We start from the raw sequence: 26,286 nt of genomic DNA, 5'->3' as shown, positions 1-26,286 counted from the left end.
GAAGCTTCTTTCCACCACTAAAGTTGAATAAATAAAAAATAATTAAAAACAAAATCTGCCAGGCAGAGCAAAGTTGAAAGTAAGTAATTATCTCAAAATTTCAAGTCTGGGGAGGTTAAAATTCTGTATTATGTAATTCAAAATTTCGAGATACTAACTTGAAATTTTGACTTATGGATAGAAAAAAATCATTAGTTGAAGAAATAAGCTTCCATAGTAGACAGATCAGTTCAGTGCTAATCAGTGGGAACTGCTGATTATAGAGTCTAAAATAGTGCTATATTTATTATATAATAAATTAATGCACATGTTAATGGGTGTTTTAATTATAAATGCAATTACATTCTTCAATATCTGCTGTCAGTTCTCCACATAAGCTGAGTTACATGTACATGAAAACATATATTTATTTATTTACTTTTATTTATTTATTTTGTACCTTATTTCATATTTCTTTTTCTTTCCTTTTCTCCACGGTTCATTTTGTCTTTTATAGGCTTACAAATATCGGTACTAGTATCTTCACATTTTGGATTTTTTTTCATGAATAAAGGAAACTTTAAAAAAAAAAAGCAATCGCACATGCAACATATCGCGACACTTGAGGGACTCGGTCATCTTTCTTTTGACTTTTTTGAAGAAAAAGAAAAACTTCTTCTATTACCTACTGAAAACAGGTCAGTCACCTGTAGTACATTTAATTTTTCAACTCTTTAACTTTTGAGACACGTTTGATCGGCGAGCGTAGCAATGACTTTGAAATGTAGTTTTAAGTGCGTCAGCACGTCGAGCCGTTAACGGTCGTCACGTCGTACGTCAGCTGGGTGAGTGTTTTGAAAGGAAATGACTGGTTAGCTGGCGAGCAAGTGGGATTATACTGCAGCGGAAACCGTAGCCAGCTAGGTAGCTGTTTTTTCCTGTATCTCACGGTATCAAATCATGTCTATGGACACTCTTGGAGCATGTTTACTAGCCATTCTGCGTCTCGGAAGTTTGTTCTGATATTGTTGTAACGTACCGCTGGTAATACTGCTAATGCTAGTTAGCTAACTAGCTAGCTATGCTAAAATAGCAAAGTCGTCTCACAGCAACGTCGACAACGTTTAATTTGATAACAGCGATAAACCTGACAATCAATCTTTGTTCAACTCAAGCTTGGCTGCACAACCTAGCTTTTTTGTTAACCGACAGCAGCTACCTGTGGATTTTACACGAGGCTGACCAGGGAATTAAACTGACTTGTTGATTTCGCCATTTGTCGAACAGATTATGAACGGTGAAAGATCCAGACCGGGCTACCCCCTGTCCGGGTGATGGCAGCTCGTCTGCCGTCATATGACAGCAACTCCAGTGATACAGAAAACTGGGAACGAAAAACAGCGAGCCGACCGCGCAAACTCTGCAGGCATTCAAGGTGAGCCAGGTGAAAATATATGGAGTTGTAAAGTTCACAGCAACAGTCACATACGCCCTGTTCTAGGGATATCACAAGAGAAAGTATCGGTTTGCTTATGTGTATCTTTTGCATCCGTCCTGCTTTGTATTAACTCATAGGCGTAACCCCTATGAATATAAATTTGGCCTAGCACTTTCCCTGTAACTCAATGATTGCGTGATACTGGAGAGAAGTGTTAGTCCACTGAGAAAATTTTTGAAAATCAAATAATATTGCCTGTTTATGGCAGTATTTAACGTTTTCAATATATGGAAATGTGATGGAGTTGACTTCCCATGGGTTTGAGATTGCCCAAAGGCTCAAACTTACTTTTCACTTATCTTTCACATATTTATCTGTGATGTTAAGTGAATAACACCAGAGGTGAGGGGAGCCACCAGGCTGAAGAAGGAGATCTATCGCTCTTGGTAAGCCTGTGGGACTCCGGAGACAGCCGACAGGTATCGACAGGCCAAGCGGAATGCGGCTCGGGCAGTGGCTGAAGCAAAACTCGGGTGTGGGAGGAGTTCGGAGAGGCCATGAAAAAAGACTTTTGGACTGCCTCGAAGAGATTCTAGTGCTCTACCTGCACTGTGTATAGTGCTGGCGGAGCGCTGCTGACTTCGACTGAGAAAATTGTCAGGCGGTGGAAGGAATACTTTGAGGACCTCCTTAATCCCACTGACACGTCTTCCGAGGAGGAAGCAGAGTCTGGGGATGAGGGGAATGACCCGCCAATTTCCGGAGGCGAGGACACTGAGGCAGTTAAACAACTCCTTGGTGGCAGAGCCCCTGGCGTTGATGAGGTCCGCCCCAAATTCCTGAAGGCTCTGGACGTTGTAGGGCTGTCCTGGTTGACACGCCTCTACAATGTTGCGTGGAGATCAGGGGCAGTACCCCTGGACTGGCAGACCGGGGTGGTGGTCCCCATCTTTAAGAAGGGGGACCGGAGGGTGTGTTCAAACTACAGTGGGATCACATTCCTCAGCCTCCCTGGGAAAGTCTATGCCAGGGTGCTGGAAAGGAGAGTTTGTCTGCTAGTTGAACCTCTGATACAGGAGGAACAATGCGGTTTTTGTCCTGGTCGCGGAACACTGGACCAGCTCTTTATCCTCTCAAGGATACTTGAGGGTGCATGGGAGTTTGCCCAACCAGTCTACATGTGTTTTGTGGACTTGGAGGAGGCATTCGACCGTGTCCTGTGGGAGGTTCTGCGGGAGTATGGGGTGTCTGGCCCGTTGCTACGGGCCATTCGATCCCTATACAACCGTTGCAAGAGCTTGGTTCGCATTGCCGGCAATAAGTCGGACTCGTTCCCGGTGGGTGATGGGCTCCGCCAGGGCTGCCCTTTGTCACCGATTCTGTTCATAATTTTTATGGACAGGAATTCTAGGCGCAGCCAAGTGGCGGAGGGCTTTCACTACGGTGGCCTCAGAATCTCGTCTCTGCTTTTCGCGGATGATGTGGTTCTGTTGGCTTCATCGGGTGAAGGCCTCCAGCTCGCACTGGAACGGTTCCCAGCCAAGTGTGAAGCACCGGGAATGAGGATCAGCACCTCCAAATCTGAGGCCATGGTTCTCAGCCGGAAAAGGGTGGAGTGCCCACTCCGGGTGGGTCGGGAATGAGTTCCCTCTCCCTGCCAGGTCTGGGCTTCTCTCCTTAGGCTGCTGCCCTGTCCCGGCCCCGGATGAAGATGGATTGATGGATGTTAATAGGGCTGCCACAAACGATTATTTTGATAGTCGACTAGTCACCGATTATTTTTGCGATTAGTCGACTAATCAGATCATCATCCATTAGACGTAAAACTACAGCTTATTGCACCAGCAGCATCTGCTCTTATATAACTATCATTAGCTTACAGCTTTAAGTGTTTAAGGTCTGTGCTAACTAAAAATAAAGACAAGATGATAGTTTATTAAATTTTAATGAAATTTGCAGATTGTTTCGGTGAAGTTTAATAAACTCCTTGCTATCTAAAATATAACAGGACACTGGAGTATATTCTGGAGCATCTCACACTTCTGATAATCAGCTGTCTGCTTGACGTTTATTCAGCTGTGTAAAAACTATAACTTTAATCTCAGACAAACTGATTTACTCAGGAACAAATAAAATACTAAAAAAAAAAGCCAAACAATAACATTTTAAGTTATCTAAGTGACTCATATATATTTAACCTGAGTAGCGAAAGACGGCGGTGGGTTTGAAAACGATTTGCGGGGAGTCCGGTGTTCTCACAGCGCTAGTGAGCCTAGCCCCCGGCTCGCTAACGAGCTAGTGGGTAACAGATGTCTCCGAAAACGTCGGAGCGCTTTTGAAAATATGTGGTGTCCTGATAAACTGAGCAGATATTTGAGGTTTACACAGCTACATTCTCGCCTGAAAATATGTTAAACGTTTATTTTGTGACCCAGAAAGAATAATAAGAGTAACATTAAAACTAACTAGCTGCCGCCATTGTTGGAAACTGCGCTGGGCCGCGCTATGAATTCTGGGACACAGCTGCTTCTTCTTCTTCGGGGTTTAACGGTAGCTGACATCCTTGTACATGCAATGCTGCCATCTTCTGTTTCAGTCCGTTATTAGACTCTTAAATCCTGCCACTTATTCCTGCGTCTTTTGTGATCTTACAAAGTTTCAAACGACGCGTCGACTAGTAAATCAGTCGTCGACGATTTTGATAGTCAACGTAATCGTGACTAGTCGACAAATCGTGGCAGCCCTAGATGTTAAGTGAATATTTACTGAAGTATAACGTGTTCGTGATGACCACATGGAGCTCTGTGTAGCCTTTCCTTACTTTCTTGTTAACTCATCTGCCAGCCTTATCTTTATCTGCTTTATAATTTAGTCTCCTACCTTTTGAAGGCATGTTTCCTGTAGCACTTTAGGTATATAGTTATGACAGTGACTTGGTATTAACTAGCTTAATACATGCCTATGAATTTCTTGGTTATTTCTGGAAATTTGGTGAGCAAAATGAAACTCAAGCTTGAGTATATTTAAACAGTAATTTAAAACATTTTCAACACTGGCCTTGGGATTTTCCATTGTTGGAAGGCCAACATTTTTGGTATGCAGGAAAGCTCTGCAAGTGTATGCTCAGCCCCAGGATTGGGATGTATCTGTGAATGGCTAAAAGGTTAAACAAAACTTTTTTTTTTTCCTTTTTCCCTTTCCTTTTTTTTTTTTTACCCTGTAGCTCTGCTTCTAATTGTGAATTTTATTCTTTCTGTGATTGTTGTTTTTTTTAAACACTAAGAAGATTTGGTCTTTGAGAAATTAATGGTTAGCTCTATTGTGTCTTTTTCCCATTTGAATTTTAATCTACTTTTATTTATAACTGCTCATACTGTTTATTTAGAAATGAAATTTCTAAATAAACATAAAATAAGCATGTCAAAACTCTGATTTGATTTTCTTTCAAATTAAATATCAAAGGTAATAGTATCTATATTTGACTGCAATACACAATGTGCGGCTTGTTACTGTTTTATTAAAGTAGAATCTGGTTGGTCTGGTTGGTCTGGTGGTTAGTTTTAAATGTCTTTATGAAGCTTGTTGGCACTACTACAGTTGTTTGTAGGGCAAATGACCTAAGCCAAAAGCTGTGACAGCCATGTTGAGTGAAATGTGTTCCACATTGTGCGTCATAAAACTATGAAATACCAATATCCTCTGGCCTTGAGAAAGGGAGGAGGTGCATTACACATGCTTTTGTGTTTCAAAAGCAGCAGCCAAGCCCGTACGTCTCAAGTGAAGGAAGAACATAGGAAGATGAGCTTACATGGTGCCAGCGGGGGCTGTGACCGCTCACGTGACCGCCGCCGCTCCAGCGATCGCTCCAGGGACTCCTCGCATGAGAGAGAAGGCCAGCTTACCCCTTGCATTCGCAACGTCACATCACCCACCCGCCAGCACAACAGTGGTGAGTGTGCGTGGAAAGAATAGACGGCTTATATGGGTGTCATGTTGGAGTTCTGCAGCTTTTGGCAAGCTCTGTTAAACAGCTGACCAAATTTATCAACTTGCAGCTCAGACATGGTTTAGGTCTCCTGCTTTTGGCTGTGAGCAGATCAAGGCAATGCTTATCCACCTGTGTTTAGACCAAGACCGAGAAGTTTGACTGCCTACATGTCAAATGTTATGAGTGGGACCTTGTGTATATATACAATGTGTATATTGCAAAGAAATACAAAATTATTTTACAAATCTTAGCTGCAAACTAAAATGTTACTACAAACTAGGCACTTTTTTTCTATCTGGATTTTGATCTTTGATTTGGACATTAAAACCAAAGATGATTTCTCCATGGTGATTCATTCCGCCCGCCCGTCTAGATCGTGATCGAGATGGCGGCTCGTCATCGAGGCCCAGTAGTCCGCGGCCTCAGAGAGTCTCACCCAGCGGTTCCAGCAGCAGTGGGGTGGTGAGCAGTCGCAACAGTAGCTTGTCCAGCACCGAGGGCACTTTCAAAAGCTTGGCAGCTGGAGAAATGGTTTTTGTCTATGAGAATCCTAAGGAAGGGGGAGCCGGTGGCACAGTTGGAAACCGAAACATTCGGACCTCAGAGAGAGTCACTCTGATTGTTGACAACACACGCTTTGTAGTGGATCCTTCTATCTTCACTGCACAGCCCAATACCATGTTGGGCAGGTAAAGTATATTTTAATCCTCGTTATCCTTGTCTTTAGTCATCATAGCTGTAACAACTGAAACTTAAATAAAAATTAAATATTCACGCATATAAGTATAGATCTGTGAGTTGGGGGAATAAATCAAAGTTTCTTTTGCACAGAATGTTTGGATCTGGAAGAGAACATAATTTCACACGGCCCAACGAGAAAGGGGAGTACGAAGTGGCTGAGGGGATTAGCTCAACAGTTTTCAGAGCAATTCTGGTTAGTTTCTCTTTTACATAATCCTTGTATGCATAAATAATTGTGAGGTAAATGTTGGATACACACTTATGCTGAATGATTTTTATCTGTGTCGCATTATTATTAAAAGATATTAAGCTATCGTGGGATCATTTTAGCTCACTGGGTAGAGTAGGCAACCCAAACAATCTGCCCTAAGGCCATCTACTTCCCCTGGTCTTTCTAATCTTCTCTTTACTGTCGAATCACAACGGAGGCTTAAAAAGCTCTGAAAATGTATCATAAATAAATAAAATAACACAATCAAGTCAACAAAAATCTACTTCCTTGCTCTTTTAACCAAACTTAAATATTTTACACAGGGCTATAAAGTCAGTTCTTAACAGGCTGCCTTTATTGCTTTTGTATAAGATGTAACACCAATCTCTGATGTCACAATTTTTAAATATATCAGCATTTGCTCATTAATGCTTCCACAGCAGAATGTAGAAGGAAATTGTGAATAAAACTCCCACTGGGATGTGTTCTTCCAATCTTTGTGGGACATATAACACCTGTTAGCCTTGAGCGACACACTATATTTTCCTTACCTGGATCTCCGTGTGTGTGAGGAGTTGTCTGAGCCTCTGCTGTGAAAGTCTATCAAAGTTCAATGCGGCCAGAGATGACACAAAACAAATGTGCAGTTATTAGTGTTGAATATTTTTTTTTGTTTTTGTTTTTTCTACATTGATATTGACTTGTGAATTTTTAATTTTTTCAATTATTTGCGCTGTATGATCAGGATGTTGAATTAATACAGCCCCCACCCCATCCGCATGACCATGGGGTCATGTTTAAATTACTTAATTTACTGGTATAGCAGTGTTATTGAAAAATGCATATAATGCCTGAAATTTAGAGTAGTGTACTGGTTCCTATGGTTTACTATCAAGCAGTAATATAAACAGTAGATCATAATACAGATGGTGCTGAAATAAAACTAGTTTTAAACTAAAGTAGTTTTAAATTAAAAAAATAAATAAATAAACATTATATAATACCCATAATTCAGGTAGAATATTACTCAGCATGGGCTGTTTTGTACTGTCTACATTACATCTAATTAGCGACTGATTGCTCATGTTGAAACTCTTAAGTAGATATGTTGGAAAATTGAATTTACTTTGCGATATGGTGAGTGAGTAGTACGCAGTTTACTGAGAAAGCTGCAGTTGGTGAGTTCTAAGAAACGTACGATTAGATTAGGCTGCATTTTTGTTGTCTGATTCATCTAAAATGCACCAGAAACCAACCCTGCAGAAAACACTGCTGCAACTATAACACAGTGCGTACCTGCTACAGCCCATTCAGGTATCTGAAGTGTATATGAGGCTGGAATGACAAAGCAAATCTGACTGATCTGAATCTGAGCTTTAATTCACAGTTTGACATTTGCATGGTGTTATCTGCTGCATCTAATTTCCTGCCAAACTGCATGTTACCTTTGGCCTACTAAAAACCCACCTCATAACAGTTCAACAGGCTCAGTAATGGAAGTCTCCTTTAGCATGTGTAACTCTGAAACTGCTGTTAGAAAGCAAACTGAGATTCTGTTACCGGGTTCATTTTTATCAAAAGGGTTTTGATTTTGTTTGTAATTGTATCATTTAAGTTGATGGATAAATGGTGTTTTTAATGATTTCCTCTTTGTGATTTCTCTCTAATTGGCAGGATTACTACAAATCTGGGATAATCCGTTGTCCTGATGGAATCTCTATCCCCGAGTTGCGTGAGGCATGTGACTATCTATGCATCTCTTTCGACTACAGCACCATCAAATGCAGAGACCTCAGTGAGTATTTCTTCTGGGACACTGAAGCTGTTAGTGTTGCATTAACAGTAGCAGCGCTGAGTATCATTGATCAGGGAGACTGCTCAGTGCCTCGTCACTTTGCAAGGCTTAACAAGATTGCAGCTAATTGATCATAATCACCAACCTGTGAGGATTTCAGATTTTTGGCTTTAAAGAAAAATACAGCTTTTAAGAACAAGCAATTTTCCCTGTACGTGTGTCTAAAACGTAGGATGTTTTATTATTATTTTTTTTTAAGTCAGCAGGTAATTCTGGTTAATTACTATTTTCTTGTTTGTTTGTTTTTTCTTTTAGAGTTTTAGCCTATAATGAATAGAAAAACAAAATTTCTCAAATCCATATAGTCCTTATTCATGTGAAAGTGAGTTCAGGGCCACAACTTGTTGCATATCATCTATGACATTTCGTCTCCTTTCCTCCTCAACTTTTTGGGGTAAATATGTCTACAAATTTGATTCACGGTCATCTTGAGTGGGTTCTTTAAGGCTTTTCGGTGCACTGCAACACAATAGTGCCTGAAACTGATGGTTGCGAGACTGGACAGACCTTTTCTTCATTAGCACTGAAGATTTTGTAGCGGTACTTTGCTGGAATGGAGGCAAGGAAATGGTTGTTTGCTTACCTGTAAATTATTTGTTTGAATTTAAAACTACAAGTAGTATCCTGATCTGAAAGAAGCATTTTAATTAGGAATTCAGTTTTTATGAAGGCACCTCTGAAATAGCTCTGTGGTGAAAGATAAAGGCTACTTGCATGACAGTAGAGCAGAGGGCCTGTTTTTAGTTGTTTCAGGAGTTACTTGCTTACCTTTGTGCACTTTATAAAGTTTATGCTTATGATGGAAATTTTGAATTTAAAGTCTCACTCTTTGTTAACAGGTGCCCTGATGCATGAGCTGTCCAATGATGGAGCTCGGCGTCAATTTGAGTTTTACCTCGAGGAAATGGTTCTGCCTCTGATGGTGGCCAGCGCCCAGAGCGGAGAGAGGGAATGTCACATTGTAGTCCTTACCGATGATGATGTGGTTGACTGGGATGAAGAATATCCACCACAAATGGGGGAAGAGTATTCACAGAGTGAGTACCCACTAATTCAGAGCGTAGGCACACATCTCGGAGCACAGACGCACAATAAACCACCTTGTTTGTTTTCTCCTTGTAGTTATTTACAGCACAAAACTGTACAGATTCTTCAAGTATATCGAAAACCGAGACGTTGCCAAATCAGTTTTAAAAGAGCGGGGACTGAAGAAAATAAGGCTGGGCATTGAAGGTGAGCTGAATTTTTCAGTATTAAATATTGATGTCCTCTCTTTTTTTCTTTTTCTTTTTTTTTTCCATTCTCATGAGTGGGAGAGAGATGTCTGACCTATATGAACAGTACAGAATATAACGACTCACTGCATACTGCAGATTTATAATTACAGATTTGTTTGGCAGCAAGCAAATTAATGCATAAAATAGCTAACAGCAGATGCCTCTTTGCAATCTGGATGTTATTAGAGTCAGAATCAAACGAATCAACTGTGGTCGGCGTGAGACAAAATATATTTTATTTAATAAAATGATATAATGGTTTTGTACCCAAACTGCTTTGTTCACTCAGTTTAACATCTGCCCAAGTTAATATGCAGTTGGAGTGCAGTATTATGTTCACATACCAGATGTAGACAATAGACATGCTGCTACCTGAATGTTTTTGTATGCTGTGACTGAAAAGACACGCCTAAAGTGGGAAGTCGATCAAACTAGAATAAGGTCATTTAGAGCCCAACACTTGGTAATGCATTGATTCCTTTTAAACAAATGGTCAGTCACATCACGTTCAGGGTGAGCCCCTCGCTTCTGGTGTTTGCTTTTTTGTATTCTGTGTTAACAAAAGTTAGCATAAACTGAGCCACTAGTGTTGTTGTCTCTCTGACAGGTTACCCTACGTATAAAGAGAAAGTCAAGAAAAGACCAGGAGGTCGTCCAGAGGTCATTTACAACTACGTCCAGAGGCCCTTCATCCGCATGTCCTGGGAAAAGGAGGAGGGTAAAAGCCGCCATGTTGATTTCCAGTGCGTAAAGTCCAAGTCGATCACCAACCTAGCAGCAGCAGCAGCTGACATCCCCCAAGATCAGCTGGTGGTGATGCACCCTGGCCCCCAAGTGGATGAACTGGATATCCTGCCTAATCACCCACCTAGTGGGAACCACTACAGCAACAACTACAGCAATGAGCCTGATCCTGATGCACCTTCACCTGCTGTCTGAGGACACGTTGGTCTTCTTTCAATGCCTCTGCCCCTCTCCTACTCTTCTAGTCCTACTCCCAGCATGCTGCAGCATGGAGCGCTAGGGGCACCATAACCATATTGCCTTGACACCTCCTTTGCAGCCTTAGAGCCTCAAGAACCTGGATGACTGTAGGAAAAAAAACACGAGGAACATAAGACTGGTGAAAATAACATTTCACTATTGTTTTCATTTTGGGGTTTTTGTTTTGTTTTTTACTTGACCAAAGGAAGGAATCTATTTTTGTTTGTGGGAAAAAATCTGTAAAAAAATATTATTAGCATTATTATTTACAATATTATTGTATCTTAATTTGATGGTTTTGACTGAGCACTCTTGTGGTGTCACTGTTTTTTCACAGGTTTTATTTCACTGATATCTTAGGCCACCCGAGAGAATCAAAATCTAACTGCTAAATGGCTTTGATGGGGAAGGATACACAACTAGCTAAGGAGAGATTACATCTTTCTGGTCATGGAGAAAATCTGTTCTCACCACTTAGTCTCATGATCTCCAGTTGAACTCCTCTCAGATGTCTTTGATTCTTGTCATGGGATATGTAGTCATTGGCTGGATCTGATATGTGATGTTTTGCTCCTCCTGCAGCCAAGATATTAAGCAGAACACAGGCTGTTGTGGTCAGAATCTTTTATGTGCAAAGCTTGAAATTGTTGTTTAAAAATAAAACAAAATCATGAAATAAAGATGAACATTTAAAAAATATATATACACACAGTACAAAAATGTGTGTGTGTGTGTGTGTGTGTGTGTGTGTGCGCGCGCGCGTGCGTGTATCTATCTGTATATCTATCTATAGATCTAGATCTATATAGATATATAGATATAGGCAGGTATGTATATTGCATGCCTTATTGTAAAAGCCTAACAGGACCCAGGAGATGTTGCCCTCCAGAGGTAAGACTGACCAGATATGGTTAAATGCTAATGACCATTAAGAAGAAACATTTCTGCTCTATACAATTGGGTCGGAAACACTAAAAATAAATTCAGATTAATAATATAAATTTTTGTAATTATTACATTAAACCACTGATAATTCCAAATTAGATTCAATGTGATACCACAGACTGGTAACAGCAAACTGAACCATATTTAAAAAGCTTGAAGGGCTAAATATAATTTTTGTACTTACTTAAAAAATAAAATGACCTTTCTTCACACTGATATTTTTACTGCAGTTCATATACATATACATTTCCTATTTCATTTCTCCCTGAGTAGAAATGATAGCAAATAGAACCTGATAAGCTATTTAAAAGGAACCCCAACTATTATGACAAGTTACTCTAAATATGTTGCAAATTATCTCCACTACATAAAAACATACTTGAGAATAACTAAAAAAAAAAATTGTTATTCATTAAATCTTTGTTGTTTAAAACTATTTTGGAGTCGCGGGAGCGGCCATGTTTTTTCGCACAATGCATTCAGGGATGATGACATGTAGCAGGGGAGATGCAGCAGATTGACCCGGAATTTATACAGAGTTCATTCCCGCCACAATGAAGGGATTTTCCGGAAGTGGTGTCAGATGTTACCTTGGTTACATAGGCCTAATGTAGAGTCGATTTTTTTTGGAAAACTTTATACAATCAGGCAATCTGAGAACAAAGCATGATGTATAGTGCAGCAAAGTCATGCTACATGTAATTAGCAACCACTTTATTAGGTACATCTGTTCCACTATTCATTGCAGTAATCCACAAATCTTATCCTTTTACATCAGCAGCAACTCAAAGCACTTAGGCATGTAAACATCCTCAAGGAAGCCTGCTGAAACCAAACCAAGCCTCAGATGAAGGAATGTGTATTGCTGTTGTTGTCAGATGGCCTGGTGGGAATATTTCATAGGAGTGGGTTTAAAAAAGAATTATAAGATTATACCTTGAATAATGTGATACTGATTCATTAAATGCTGAATTGATTTTTGAATAAATGTGTATTTTGTAAGAATCGCCAGAATCTCAGGTTAAAGCTATTTCAACAACCACTAAACAGCTAAAACAGCAAATGAAAGCAGGTAAACTTTCTTCCACACAAAGATGTAAACACAAAGTGCGGCCCGACACTTCAAAATCTGTGAGTTGTCGGCTCCACACCAGACACGCTGCCAGGGCTGAAAGCCAACATTTCACAGACTCTGAAGCTGCAGGTTTTTTTGTTTTGTTTTTCAAAAATGACCTCCCACAAGAAAGCTTAATTTCTGCCGTTTAATACAGAAAAAATTTAAACGTTTTAAATCATGCCAAATTGCAAAACGCTTAGCTGTGTCGTACAGATGATATTCAGTTGTACATCTCCTTTAAGCCCCAAGATGTTTCCAAACTACAGATTAGACTACATTAGAAGTTGGATGGCTGATAACTTTCTTCAACTTAATGAGGAGAAAATCAAAGTCCTTGTTTGTGCTCCCGATAAATTTGTGCCCAAGATTATGAAAAATTTAGGTCCTCTTGCTACATTTGGCAAATCCTCTAGGGATCTTGGAGTAAACTTTGACTCAGTTGACTTTGGATGCTCATGTTAAATCTCTGGTTTGCTCCTGTTATTATCATTTAAGAAACAGTGTTGTGTCCACTGTGTCATGCTCAGACCTCGAAATTGTCATACATGCATTTCTTTCATCTCATTTGGACTATTGTAATTCTTTGTTCACTTGTTTATGTAATGCCTCGTTGGAACGTCTGCAGGGTGTTCAGAATGCTGCTGCAAGGCTTCTGACCTAGTCTTCCAAGTACTCTCATGTCACACCCCTGCTGATCCAGCTGCAGTGGCTCCCCATTAAATTCAGTCCGCTTTAAGAATATGACTTTGACATTAGGGGCTCTGCATGAACAGGCACCGACATATATCAGAGATCGTTAATATCCATGCATCTCAAACAGGTCCCTAGGATAATGTGATCAGGGCTTGCTTGCTGGTTGTCCATCATACGAGGTTGAAAACAAAAGGTGACAGAGCTTTTGAAACTGTGGCCCCCAGAGTCTGGAACTCTCTCCATTTGAGCTTGGGATCTAGGGACTCACTGGTCTCTTTTAAAAAACAGCTAAAAACTCATCTGTTAAAACTTGCTTGTGGTTATTTTTTTGTGTGTGTGTTTTAGTTTCTCTGTAATTTTTATCTTAAAAAGTGCTATACAAATAAAATTTTACTTACTTTGTACTTACTTATTTTGCTATGTATAACGTTAGTTTTTCTGAAAATTCTAAGAAATTTCTTTATTAACAAAGTAAACTAAAAATAGTCTTTATTCTATTTTATAGTTTTAAAATTGGATTACAACATACTTGAACATGATATGATTGTGTTTTCACTGTCGGAGCTGTGGATCCATTGATAGCTTTAGTAATCTGAAAATTATTTATATTTTGATTTTTGTCGTTTTTCATTTGCATTAAGATAGGCCGATGCATGGTGATTCTCTGATGTGTATCTGTTTCTACCTGTGTTGATGCTAGCATGACTAAAGCTAGCCAAGAAGCAGTAAATATGTGAAGCAAAGGAGAAAGATATACTCATCAAATGAACAAAATCATAAGAATATAACACCAGCACTGCAAAATGTAACAAACATATGTTGATATCAAATGGTGTGTTATTTGAACTCTACATGAAACAATGACGCATATTTTTCTTATAGATTTGTTATTTATTTTTCCCCCAATTGTACAAATTAGTCTGTGTTTGGCCTTAGTGTCCCAGAAATCATATTTATACAAAACTAAATACAACTCGTGAATATGTTTTAAATGGATGTTTCCTCACTTGATGACGAATCATCCATTTACATATTTGCTGAGAACTAAATCTGATGGCACTGAACTTATCAGTGGTTGTTTTAACAAAGCCCCCAAATCCCCTATGAGCAAGCACTTGGCGACAGTGGGGAGGAAAAACTCCCTTTTAACAGGAAGAAACCTCCGACAGAACCAGGCTCAGAAAGGGGTGGCCATCTGTCGCGACCGAGTGGGGTTCAAATCTTCACTGAAATATCAGTTTTATATAAATATGATGTTGAGGCCAAAATACTAATAGGTTCATAGCTCTCACAACTCCTCTGCAAAGGATTTCCCTAAGAGAGAGAAACAGTGGTTATCAAGAACTTGAGCACATTACCTACATATAAATATATGAATAATTATAAATTTGTTGGGTTTTGTTTAACAATGTCAGAAGGAGAGAGGCACTGAGGCACCGTCTTCCGCCCCCCGACGCTCCTGCTGTGCCTCCTCCTTCTGACAGGAACACAGACAACTCACAACTTCCTGGCCCTGTCGGCTCCTCTGCAGAGGGTTTCCCTAAGAGGGTGGACCTAGCAGGGTCACCGGGGGACGGGGAGCTGTGCCTCACGGCCCTCACTTCGTCGGAGAAACCCTCATGCAGAGTTCAGAAACTTGTGTGTTGAGTATGTCGCTGTGAGCCTCCACCATTTACTGGTGGGTGCAGCCTGAACTGTCTAGAGACAGACCAGACCAGCTGCACAACACAGACACTTCAAACCTGAGGACAAAAACTAAGAGAACAGAAAAATAAAGGAAACTTAGCTTACAACCATGCAGCGCTACAGGAGACGGCAGCACTGCAGAGGTGAGGACCGGCACCTGTTTGAAAGAGACAAATACACACAAACACACACAACAACAGACGAGAAACAAACACAGAGAGAGGAAAAAGTGGTTATACAGAACTTGAGGACATTACCTACATGTAAATATAGAAATAATTATAAATTTGTTGTTTAACAATGTCAGAAGGAGAGAGGCACTGAGGCACCGTCTTCCGCCCCCCGACGCTCCTGCTGCGCCTCCTCCTTCTGACAGGAACTGCCTACAGAACAAGCATGAATGATGCCTGAGTGGACAAACACAACTCACAAGTTCCTGGCTCTGTCGGCTCCTCTGCAGAGGGTTTCCCTAAGAAGGTGGACCTAGCAGGGTCACCGGGGGACGGGGAGCTGTGCCTCACGGCCCTCACTTCGTCGGAAAAACCCTCATGAAGAGTTCAGAAACTTGTGTGTTGAGTATGTCGCTGTGAGCCTCCACCATTTACTGGTGGGTGCAGCCTGAACTGTCTAGAGACAGACCAGACCAGCTGCACAACACAGACACTTCAAACCTGAGGACAAAAACTAAGAGAACAGAAAAATAAAGGAAACTTAGCTTACAACCATGCAGCGCTACAGGAGACGGCAGCACTGCAGAGGTGAGGACCGGCACCTGTTTGAAAGAGACAAATACACACAAACACACGAGAAACAAACACAGAGAGAGGGAAAAGTGGTTATACAGAACTTGAGGACATTACCTACATGTAAATATAGAAATAATTATAAATTTGTTGTTTAACAATGTCAGAAGGAGAGAGGCACTGAGGCACCGTCTTCCGCCCCCCGACGCTCCTGCTGTGCCTCCTCCTTCTGACAGGAACTGCCTACAGAACAAGCATGAATGATGCCTGAGTGGACACACACAACTCACAAGTTCCTGGCTCTGTCGGCTCCTCTGCAGAGGGTTTCCCTAAGAAGGTGGACCTAGCAGGGTCACCGGGGGACGGGGAGCTGTGCCTCACGGCCCTCACTTCGTCGGAAAAACCCTCATGAAGAGTTCAGAAACTTGTGTGTTGAGTATGTCGCTGTGAGCCTCCACCATTTACTGGTGGGTGCAGCCTGAACTGTCTAGAGACAGACCAGACCAGCTGCACAACACAGACACTTCAAACCTGAGGACAAAAACTAAGAGAACAGAAAAATAAAGGAAACTTAGCTTACAACCATGCAGCGCTACAGGAGACGGCAGCACTGCAGAGGTGAGGACCGGCACCTGTTTGAAAGAGACAAATACACACAAACACACACAACAACAGACGAGAAACAAACACAGAGAGAGGGAAAAGTGGTTATACAGAACTTGAGGACATTACCTACATGTAAATATAGAAATAATTATAAATTTGTTGTTTAACAATGTCAGAAGGAGAGAGGCACTGAGGCACCGTCTTCCGCCCCCCGACGCTCCTGCTGTGCCTCCTCCTTCTGACAGGAACACAGACAACTCACAACTTCCTGGCCCTGTCGGCTCCTCTGCAGAGGGTTTCCCTAAGAAGGTGGACCTAGCAGGGTCACCGGGGGACGGGGAGCTGTGCCTCACGGCCCTCACTTCGTCAGAAAAACCCTCATGCAGAGTTCAGAAACTTGTGTGTTGAGTATGTCGCTGTGAGCCTCCACCATTTGCTGGTGGGTGCAGCCTGAACTGTCTAGAGACAGACCAGACCAGCTGCACAACACAGACACTTCAAACCTGAGGACAAAAACTAAGAGAACAGAAAAATAAAGGAAACTTAGCTTACAACCATGCAGCGCTACAGGAGACGGCAGCACTGCAGAGATGAGGACCGGCACCTGTTTGAAAGAGACAAATACACACAAACACACACAACAACAGACGAGAAACAAACACAGAGAGAGGAAAAAGTGGTTATACAGAACTTGAGGACATTACCTACATGTAAATGTATAAATAATTATAAATTTGTTGTTTAACAATGTCAGAAGGAGAGAGGCACTGAGGCACCGTCTTCCGCCCCCCGACGCTCCTGCTGTGCCTCCTCCTTCTGACAGGAACTGCCTACAGAACAAGCATGAATGATGCCTGAGTGGACAAACACAACTCACAAGTTCCTGGCTCTGTCGGCTCCTCTGCAGAGGGTTTCCCTAAGAAGGTGGACCTAGCAGGGTCACCGGGGGACGGGGAGCTGTGCCTCACGGCCCTCACTTCGTCGGAAAAACCCTCATGCAGAGTTCAGAAACTTGTGTGTTGAGTATGTCGCTGTGAGCCTCCACCATTTGCTGGTGGGTGCAGCCTGAACTGTCTAGAGACAGACCAGACCAGCTGCACAACACAGACACTTCAAACCTGAGAACAAAAACTAAGAGAACAGAAAAAGGAAAGGAAACTTAGCTTACAACCATGCAGCGCTACAGGAGACGGCAGCACTGCAGAGATGAGGACCGGCACCTGTTTGAAAGAGACAAATAAACACAAACACACACAACAACAGACGAGAAACAAACACAGAGAGAGGAAAAAGTGGTTATACAGAACTTGAGGACATTACCTACATGTAAATATAGAAATAATTATAAATTTGTTGTTTAACAATGTCAGAAAGAGAGAGGCACTGAGGCACCGTCTTCCGCCCCCCGACGCTCCTGCTGCGCCTCCTCCTTCTGACAGGAACTGCCTACAGAACAAGCATGAATGATGCCTGAGTGGACAAACACAACTCACAAGTTCCTGGCTCTGTCGGCTCCTCTGCAGAGGGTTTCCCTAAGAAGGTGGACCTAGCAGGGTCACCGGGGGACGGGGAGCTGTGCCTCACGGCCCTCACTTCATCGGAGAAACCCTCATGCAGAGTTCAGAAACTTGTGTGTTGAGTATGTCGCTGTGAGCCTCCACCATTTGCTGGTGGGTGCAGCCTGAACTGTCTAGAGACAGACCAGACCAGCTGCACAACACAGACACTTCAAACCTGAGAACAAAAACTAAGAGAACAGAAAAAGGAAAGGAAACTTAGCTTACAACCATGCAACGCTACAGGAGACGGCAGCACTGCAGAGATGAGGACCGGCACCTGTTTGAAAGAGACAAATACACACAAACACACACAACAACAGACGAGAAACAAACACAGAGAGAGGAAAAAGTGGTTATACAGAACTTGAGGACATTACCTACATGTAAATATAGAAATAATTATAAATTTGTTGTTTAACAATGTCAGAAGGAGAGAGGCACTGAGGCACCGTCTTCCGCCCCCCGACGCTCCTGCTGTGCCTCCTCCTTCTGACAGGAACTGCCTACAGAACAAGCATGAATGATGCCTGAGTGGACAAACACAACTCACAAGTTCCTGGCTCTGTCGGCTCCTCTGCAGAGGGTTTCCCTAAGAAGGTGGACCTAGCAGGGTCACTGGGGGACGGGGAGCTGTGCCTCACGGCCCTCACTTCGTCAGAAAAACCCTCATGCAGAGTTCAGAAACTTGTGTGTTGAGTATGTTGCTGTGAGCCTCCACCATTTACTGGTGGGTGCAGCCTGAACTGTCTAGAGACAGACCAGACCAGCTGCACAACACAGACACTTCAAACCTGAGGACAAAAACTAAGAGAACAGAAAAAGGAAAGGAAACTTAGCTTACAACCATGCAGCGCTACAGGAGACGGCAGCACTGCAGAGATGAGGACTGGCACCTGTTTGAAAGAGACAAATACACACAAACACACACAACAACAGACGAGAAACAAACACAGAGAGAGGAAAAAGTGGTTATACAGAACTTGAGGACATTACCTACATGTAAATATAGAAATAATTCTAAATTTGTTGTTTAACAATGTCAGAAGGAGAGAGGCACTGAGGCACCGTCTTCCGCCCCCCGACGCTCCTGCTGTGCCTCCTCCTTCTGACAGGAACTGCCTACAGAACAAGCATGAATGATGCCTGAGTGGACAAACACAACTCACAAGTTCCTGGCTCTGTCGGCTCCTCTGCAGAGGGTTTCCCTAAGAAGGTGGACCTAGCAGGGTCACCGGGGGACGGGGAGCTGTGCCTCACGGCCCTCACTTCGTCGGAAAAACCCTCATGCAGAGTTCAGAAACTTGTGTGTTGAGTATGTCGCTGTGAGCCTCCACCATTTGCTGGTGGGTGCAGCCTGAACTGTCTAGAGACAGACCAGACCAGCTGCACAACACAGACACTTCAAACCTGAGGACAAAAACTAAGAGAACAGAAAAATAAAGGAAACTTAGCTTACAACCATGCAGCGCTACAGGAGACGGCAGCACTGCAGAGATGAGGACCGGCACCTGTTTGAAAGAGACAAATACACACAAACACACACAACAACAGACGAGAAACAAACACAGAGAGAGGAAAAAGTGGTTATACAGAACTTGAGGACATTACCTACATGTAAATATAGAAATAATTATAAATTTGTTGTTTAACAATGTCAGAAGGAGAGAGGCACTGAGGCACCGTCTTCCGCCCCCCGACGCTCCTGCTGTGCCTCCTCCTTCTGACAGGAACTGCCTACAGAACAAGCATGAATGATGCCTGAGTGGACAAACACAACTCACAAGTTCCTGGCTCTGTCGGCTCCTCTGCAGAGGGTTTCCCTAAGAAGGTGGACCTAGCAGGGTCACCGGGGGACGGGGAGCTGTGCCTCACGGCCCTCACTTCGTCGGAAAAACCCTCATGCAGAGTTCAGAAACTTGTGTGTTGAGTATGTTGCTGTGAGCCTCCACCATTTACTGGTGGGTGCAGCCTGAACTGTCTAGAGACAGACCAGACCAGCTGCACAACACAGACACTTCAAACCTGAGGACAAAAACTAAGAGAACAGAAAAATAAAGGAAACTTAGCTTACAACCATGCAGCGCTACAGGAGACGGCAGCACTGCAGAGGTGAGGACCGGCACCTGTTTGAAAGAGACAAATACACACAAACACACACAACAACAGACGAGAAACAAACACAGAGAGAGGAAAAAGTGGTTATACAGAACTTGAGGACATTACCTACATGTAAATGTATAAATAATTATAAATTTGTTGTTTAACAATGTCAGAAGGAGAGAGGCACTGAGGTACCGTCTTCCGCCCCCCGACGCTCCTGCTGTGCCTCCTCCTTCTGACAGGAACTGCCTACAGAACAAGCATGAATGATGCCTGAGTGGACAAACACAACTCACAAGTTCCTGGCTCTGTCGGCTCCTCTGCAGAGGGTTTCCCTAAGAAGGTGGACCTAGCAGGGTCACCGGGGGACGGGGAGCTGTGCCTCACGGCCCTCACTTCGTCGGAAAAACCCTCATGCAGAGTTCAGAAACTTGTGTGTTGAGTATGTCGCTGTGAGCCTCCACCATTTACTGGTGGGTGCAGCCTGAACTGTCTAGAGACAGACCAGACCAGCTGCACAACACAGACACTTCAAACCTGAGAACAAAAACTAAGAGAACAGAAAAAGGAAAGGAAACTTAGCTTACAACCATGCAACGCTACAGGAGACGGCAGCACTGCAGAGATGAGGACCGGCACCTGTTTGAAAGAGACAAATACACACCAACACACACAACAACAGACGAGAAACAAACAGAGAGAGAGGAAAAAGTGGTTATACAGAACTTGAGGACATTACCTACATGTAAATGTATAAATAATTATAAATTTGTTGTTTAACAATGTCAGAAGGAGAGAGGCACTGAGGCACCGTCTTCCGCCCCCCGACGCTCCTGCTGTGCCTCCTCCTTCTGACAGGAACTGCCTACAGAACAAGCATGAATGATGCCTGAGTGGACAAACACAACTCACAAGTTCCTGGCTCTGTCGGCTCCTCTGCAGAGGGTTTCCCTAAGAAGGTGGACCTAGCAGGGTCACCGGGGGACGGGGAGCTGTGCCTCACGGCCCTCACTTCGTCGGAAAAACCCTCATGCAGAGTTCAGAAACTTGTGTGTTGAGTATGTCGCTGTGAGCCTCCACCATTTACTGGTGGGTGCAGCCTGAACTGTCTAGAGACAGACCAGACCAGCTGCACAACACAGACACTTCAAACCTGAGGACAAAAACTAAGAGAACAGAAAAATAAAGGAAACTTAGCTTACAACCATGCAGCGCTACAGGAGACGGCAGCACTGCAGAGGTGAGGACCGGCACCTGTTTGAAAGAGACAAATACACACAAACACACACAACAACAGACGAGAAACAAACACAGAGAGAGGAAAAAGTGGTTATACAGAACTTGAGGACATTACCTACATGTAAATGTATAAATAATTATAAATTTGTTGTTTAACAATGTCAGAAGGAGAGAGGCACTGAGGCACCGTCTTCCGCCCCCCGACGCTCCTGCTGTGCCTCCTCCTTCTGACAGGAACTGCCTACAGAACAAGCATGAATGATGCCTGAGTGGACACACACAACTCACAAGTTCCTGGCTCTGTCGGCTCCTCTGCAGAGGGTTTCCCTAAGAAGGTGGACCTAGCAGGGTCACCGGGGGACGGGGAGCTGTGCCTCACAGCCCTCACTTCGTCGGAGAAACCCTCATGCAGAGTTCAGAAACTTGTGTGTTGAGTATGTCGCTGTGAGCCTCCACCATTTGCTGGTGGGTGCAGCCTGAACTGTCTAGAGACAGACCAGACCAGCTGCACAACACAGACACTTCAAACCTGAGAACAAAAACTAAGAGAACAGAAAAATAAAGGAAACTTAGCTTACAACCATGCAGCGCTACAGGAGACGGCAGCACTGCAGAGATGAGGACCGGCACCTGTTTGAAAGAGACAAATACACACAAACACACACAACAACAGACGAGAAACAAACAGAGAGAGAGGAAAAAGTGGTTATACAGAACTTGAGGACATTACCTACATGTAAATGTATAAATAATTATAAATCTGTTGTGTTTTCTTTAACAATGTCAGAAGGAGAGAGGCACTGAGGCACCGTCTTCCGCCCCCCGACGCTCCTGCTGTGCCTCCTCCTTCTGACAGGAACTGCCTACAGAACAAGCATGAATGATGCCTGAGTGGACACACACAACTCACAAGTTCCTGGCTCTGTCGGCTCCTCTGCAGAGGGTTTCCTTAAGAAGGTGGACCTAGCAGGGTCACCGGGGGACGGGGAGCTGTGCCTCACAGCCCTCACTTCGTCGGAGAAACCCTCATGCAGAGTTCAGAAACTTGTGTGTTGAGTATGTCGCTGTGAGCCTCCACCATTTACTGGTGGGTGCAGCCTGAACTGTCTAGAGACAGACCAGACCAGCTGCACAACACAGACACTTCAAACCTGAGGACAAAAACTAAGAGAACAGAAAAATAAAGGAAACTTAGCTTACAACCATGCAGCGCTACAGGAGACGGCAGCACTGCAGAGGTGAGGACCGGCACCTGTTTGAAAGAGACAAATACACACAAACACACGAGAAACAAACACAGAGAGAGGGAAAAGTGGTTATACAGAACTTGAGGACATTACCTACATGTAAATATAGAAATAATTATAAATTTGTTGTTTAACAATGTCAGAAGGAGAGAGGCACTGAGGCACCGTCTTCCGCCCCCCGACGCTCCTGCTGTGCCTCCTCCTTCTGACAGGAACTGCCTACAGAACAAGCATGAATGATGCCTGAGTGGACACACACAACTCACAAGTTCCTGGCTCTGTCGGCTCCTCTGCAGAGGGTTTCCCTAAGAAGGTGGACCTAGCAGGGTCACCGGGGGACGGGGAGCTGTGCCTCACGGCCCTCACTTCGTCGGAAAAACCCTCATGAAGAGTTCAGAAACTTGTGTGTTGAGTATGTCGCTGTGAGCCTCCACCATTTACTGGTGGGTGCAGCCTGAACTGTCTAGAGACAGACCAGACCAGCTGCACAACACAGACACTTCAAACCTGAGGACAAAAACTAAGAGAACAGAAAAATAAAGGAAACTTAGCTTACAACCATGCAGCGCTACAGGAGACGGCAGCACTGCAGAGGTGAGGACCGGCACCTGTTTGAAAGAGACAAATACACACAAACACACACAACAACAGACGAGAAACAAACACAGAGAGAGGGAAAAGTGGTTATACAGAACTTGAGGACATTACCTACATGTAAATATAGAAATAATTATAAATTTGTTGTTTAACAATGTCAGAAGGAGAGAGGCACTGAGGCACCGTCTTCCGCCCCCCGACGCTCCTGCTGTGCCTCCTCCTTCTGACAGGAACACAGACAACTCACAACTTCCTGGCCCTGTCGGCTCCTCTGCAGAGGGTTTCCCTAAGAAGGTGGACCTAGCAGGGTCACCGGGGGACGGGGAGCTGTGCCTCACGGCCCTCACTTCGTCAGAAAAACCCTCATGCAGAGTTCAGAAACTTGTGTGTTGAGTATGTCGCTGTGAGCCTCCACCATTTGCTGGTGGGTGCAGCCTGAACTGTCTAGAGACAGACCAGACCAGCTGCACAACACAGACACTTCAAACCTGAGGACAAAAACTAAGAGAACAGAAAAATAAAGGAAACTTAGCTTACAACCATGCAGCGCTACAGGAGACGGCAGCACTGCAGAGATGAGGACCGGCACCTGTTTGAAAGAGACAAATACACACAAACACACACAACAACAGACGAGAAACAAACACAGAGAGAGGAAAAAGTGGTTATACAGAACTTGAGGACATTACCTACATGTAAATGTATAAATAATTATAAATTTGTTGTTTAACAATGTCAGAAGGAGAGAGGCACTGAGGCACCGTCTTCCGCCCCCCGACGCTCCTGCTGTGCCTCCTCCTTCTGACAGGAACTGCCTACAGAACAAGCATGAATGATGCCTGAGTGGACAAACACAACTCACAAGTTCCTGGCTCTGTCGGCTCCTCTGCAGAGGGTTTCCCTAAGAAGGTGGACCTAGCAGGGTCACCGGGGGACGGGGAGCTGTGCCTCACGGCCCTCACTTCGTCGGAAAAACCCTCATGCAGAGTTCAGAAACTTGTGTGTTGAGTATGTCGCTGTGAGCCTCCACCATTTGCTGGTGGGTGCAGCCTGAACTGTCTAGAGACAGACCAGACCAGCTGCACAACACAGACACTTCAAACCTGAGAACAAAAACTAAGAGAACAGAAAAAGGAAAGGAAACTTAGCTTACAACCATGCAGCGCTACAGGAGACGGCAGCACTGCAGAGATGAGGACCGGCACCTGTTTGAAAGAGACAAATAAACACAAACACACACAACAACAGACGAGAAACAAACACAGAGAGAGGAAAAAGTGGTTATACAGAACTTGAGGACATTACCTACATGTAAATATAGAAATAATTATAAATTTGTTGTTTAACAATGTCAGAAAGAGAGAGGCACTGAGGCACCGTCTTCCGCCCCCCGACGCTCCTGCTGCGCCTCCTCCTTCTGACAGGAACTGCCTACAGAACAAGCATGAATGATGCCTGAGTGGACAAACACAACTCACAAGTTCCTGGCTCTGTCGGCTCCTCTGCAGAGGGTTTCCCTAAGAAGGTGGACCTAGCAGGGTCACCGGGGGACGGGGAGCTGTGCCTCACGGCCCTCACTTCATCGGAGAAACCCTCATGCAGAGTTCAGAAACTTGTGTGTTGAGTATGTCGCTGTGAGCCTCCACCATTTGCTGGTGGGTGCAGCCTGAACTGTCTAGAGACAGACCAGACCAGCTGCACAACACAGACACTTCAAACCTGAGAACAAAAACTAAGAGAACAGAAAAAGGAAAGGAAACTTAGCTTACAACCATGCAACGCTACAGGAGACGGCAGCACTGCAGAGATGAGGACCGGCACCTGTTTGAAAGAGACAAATACACACAAACACACACAACAACAGACGAGAAACAAACACAGAGAGAGGAAAAAGTGGTTATACAGAACTTGAGGACATTACCTACATGTAAATATAGAAATAATTATAAATTTGTTGTTTAACAATGTCAGAAGGAGAGAGGCACTGAGGCACCGTCTTCCGCCCCCCGACGCTCCTGCTGTGCCTCCTCCTTCTGACAGGAACTGCCTACAGAACAAGCATGAATGATGCCTGAGTGGACAAACACAACTCACAAGTTCCTGGCTCTGTCGGCTCCTCTGCAGAGGGTTTCCCTAAGAAGGTGGACCTAGCAGGGTCACTGGGGGACGGGGAGCTGTGCCTCACGGCCCTCACTTCGTCAGAAAAACCCTCATGCAGAGTTCAGAAACTTGTGTGTTGAGTATGTTGCTGTGAGCCTCCACCATTTACTGGTGGGTGCAGCCTGAACTGTCTAGAGACAGACCAGACCAGCTGCACAACACAGACACTTCAAACCTGAGGACAAAAACTAAGAGAACAGAAAAAGGAAAGGAAACTTAGCTTACAACCATGCAGCGCTACAGGAGACGGCAGCACTGCAGAGATGAGGACTGGCACCTGTTTGAAAGAGACAAATACACACAAACACACACAACAACAGACGAGAAACAAACACAGAGAGAGGAAAAAGTGGTTATACAGAACTTGAGGACATTACCTACATGTAAATGTATAAATAATTATAAATTTGTTGTTTAACAATGTCAGAAGGAGAGAGGCACTGAGGCACCGTCTTCCGCCCCCCGACGCTCCTGCTGTGCCTCCTCCTTCTGACAGGAACTGCCTACAGAACAAGCATGAATGATGCCTGAGTGGACAAACACAACTCACAAGTTCCTGGCTCTGTCGGCTCCTCTGCAGAGGGTTTCCCTAAGAAGGTGGACCTAGCAGGGTCACCGGGGGACGGGGAGCTGTGCCTCACGGCCCTCACTTCGTCGGAAAAACCCTCATGCAGAGTTCAGAAACTTGTGTGTTGAGTATGTCGCTGTGAGCCTCCACCATTTGCTGGTGGGTGCAGCCTGAACTGTCTAGAGACAGACCAGACCAGCTGCACAACACAGACACTTCAAACCTGAGGACAAAAACTAAGAGAACAGAAAAATAAAGGAAACTTAGCTTACAACCATGCAGCGCTACAGGAGACGGCAGCACTGCAGAGATGAGGACCGGCACCTGTTTGAAAGAGACAAATACACACAAACACACACAACAACAGACGAGAAACAAACACAGAGAGAGGAAAAAGTGGTTATACAGAACTTGAGGACATTACCTACATGTAAATATAGAAATAATTATAAATTTGTTGTTTAACAATGTCAGAAGGAGAGAGGCACTGAGGCACCGTCTTCCGCCCCCCGACGCTCCTGCTGTGCCTCCTCCTTCTGACAGGAACTGCCTA

General features: G+C 43.8%; 1 protein-coding gene across 3 annotated transcripts; it reads left to right on the top strand.

Moving 5' to 3' along the window:
* The first annotated feature begins 714 nt into the window (after nucleotides 1-714).
* On the top strand, nucleotides 715-11,172 carry btbd10b (BTB (POZ) domain containing 10b). Of its 3 annotated transcripts, none has more exons than XM_086287801.1 (9): nucleotides 715-824; nucleotides 1,267-1,414; nucleotides 5,170-5,366; nucleotides 5,779-6,094; nucleotides 6,237-6,339; nucleotides 8,032-8,152; nucleotides 9,052-9,249; nucleotides 9,335-9,445; nucleotides 10,097-11,172. In XM_086287801.1, exons 2-9 carry the CDS (start codon nucleotides 1,314-1,316, stop codon nucleotides 10,426-10,428), a joined length of 1,479 nt encoding a protein of 492 aa, XP_086143927.1. In that variant the 5' UTR covers nucleotides 715-824; nucleotides 1,267-1,313; the 3' UTR covers nucleotides 10,429-11,172. The 3 variants fall into 3 exon arrangements, with proteins under 3 accessions (XP_086143927.1, XP_086143928.1, XP_086143926.1); XM_086287802.1 differs by having other exon boundaries at nucleotides 781-903; nucleotides 5,173-5,366; XM_086287800.1 differs by having other exon boundaries at nucleotides 781-903.
* The last annotated feature ends 15,114 nt before the right edge of the window (nucleotides 11,173-26,286 follow it).

The sequence above is a fragment of the Aulonocara sp. 'chitande type north' Nkhata Bay genome, linkage group LG1 (genome assembly GCF_057382095.1).
Source record: "Aulonocara sp. 'chitande type north' Nkhata Bay isolate Kocher_YH1m ecotype deep benthic linkage group LG1, A_spYH_male_GT1.1, whole genome shotgun sequence".
Taxonomy (NCBI): domain Eukaryota; kingdom Metazoa; phylum Chordata; class Actinopteri; order Cichliformes; family Cichlidae; genus Aulonocara; species Aulonocara sp. 'chitande type north' Nkhata Bay.
This window is presented reverse-complemented; position numbering and strand designations above follow the sequence as displayed.

Bases quoted from the DNA above. Each gene is read 5' to 3' on its own strand.
- btbd10b (XM_086287801.1), top strand. From the start codon at position 1,314: ATGGCAGCTCGTCTGCCGTCATATGACAGCAACTCCAGTGATACAGAA. The intron at 1,415-5,169 runs GTGAGCCAGGTG...GTGTTTCAAAAG, and splicing joins AAACTCTGCAGGCATTCAAG to CAGCAGCCAAGCCCGTACGT. The intron at 5,367-5,778 runs GTGAGTGTGCGT...CCGCCCGTCTAG, and splicing joins CACCCGCCAGCACAACAGTG to ATCGTGATCGAGATGGCGGC.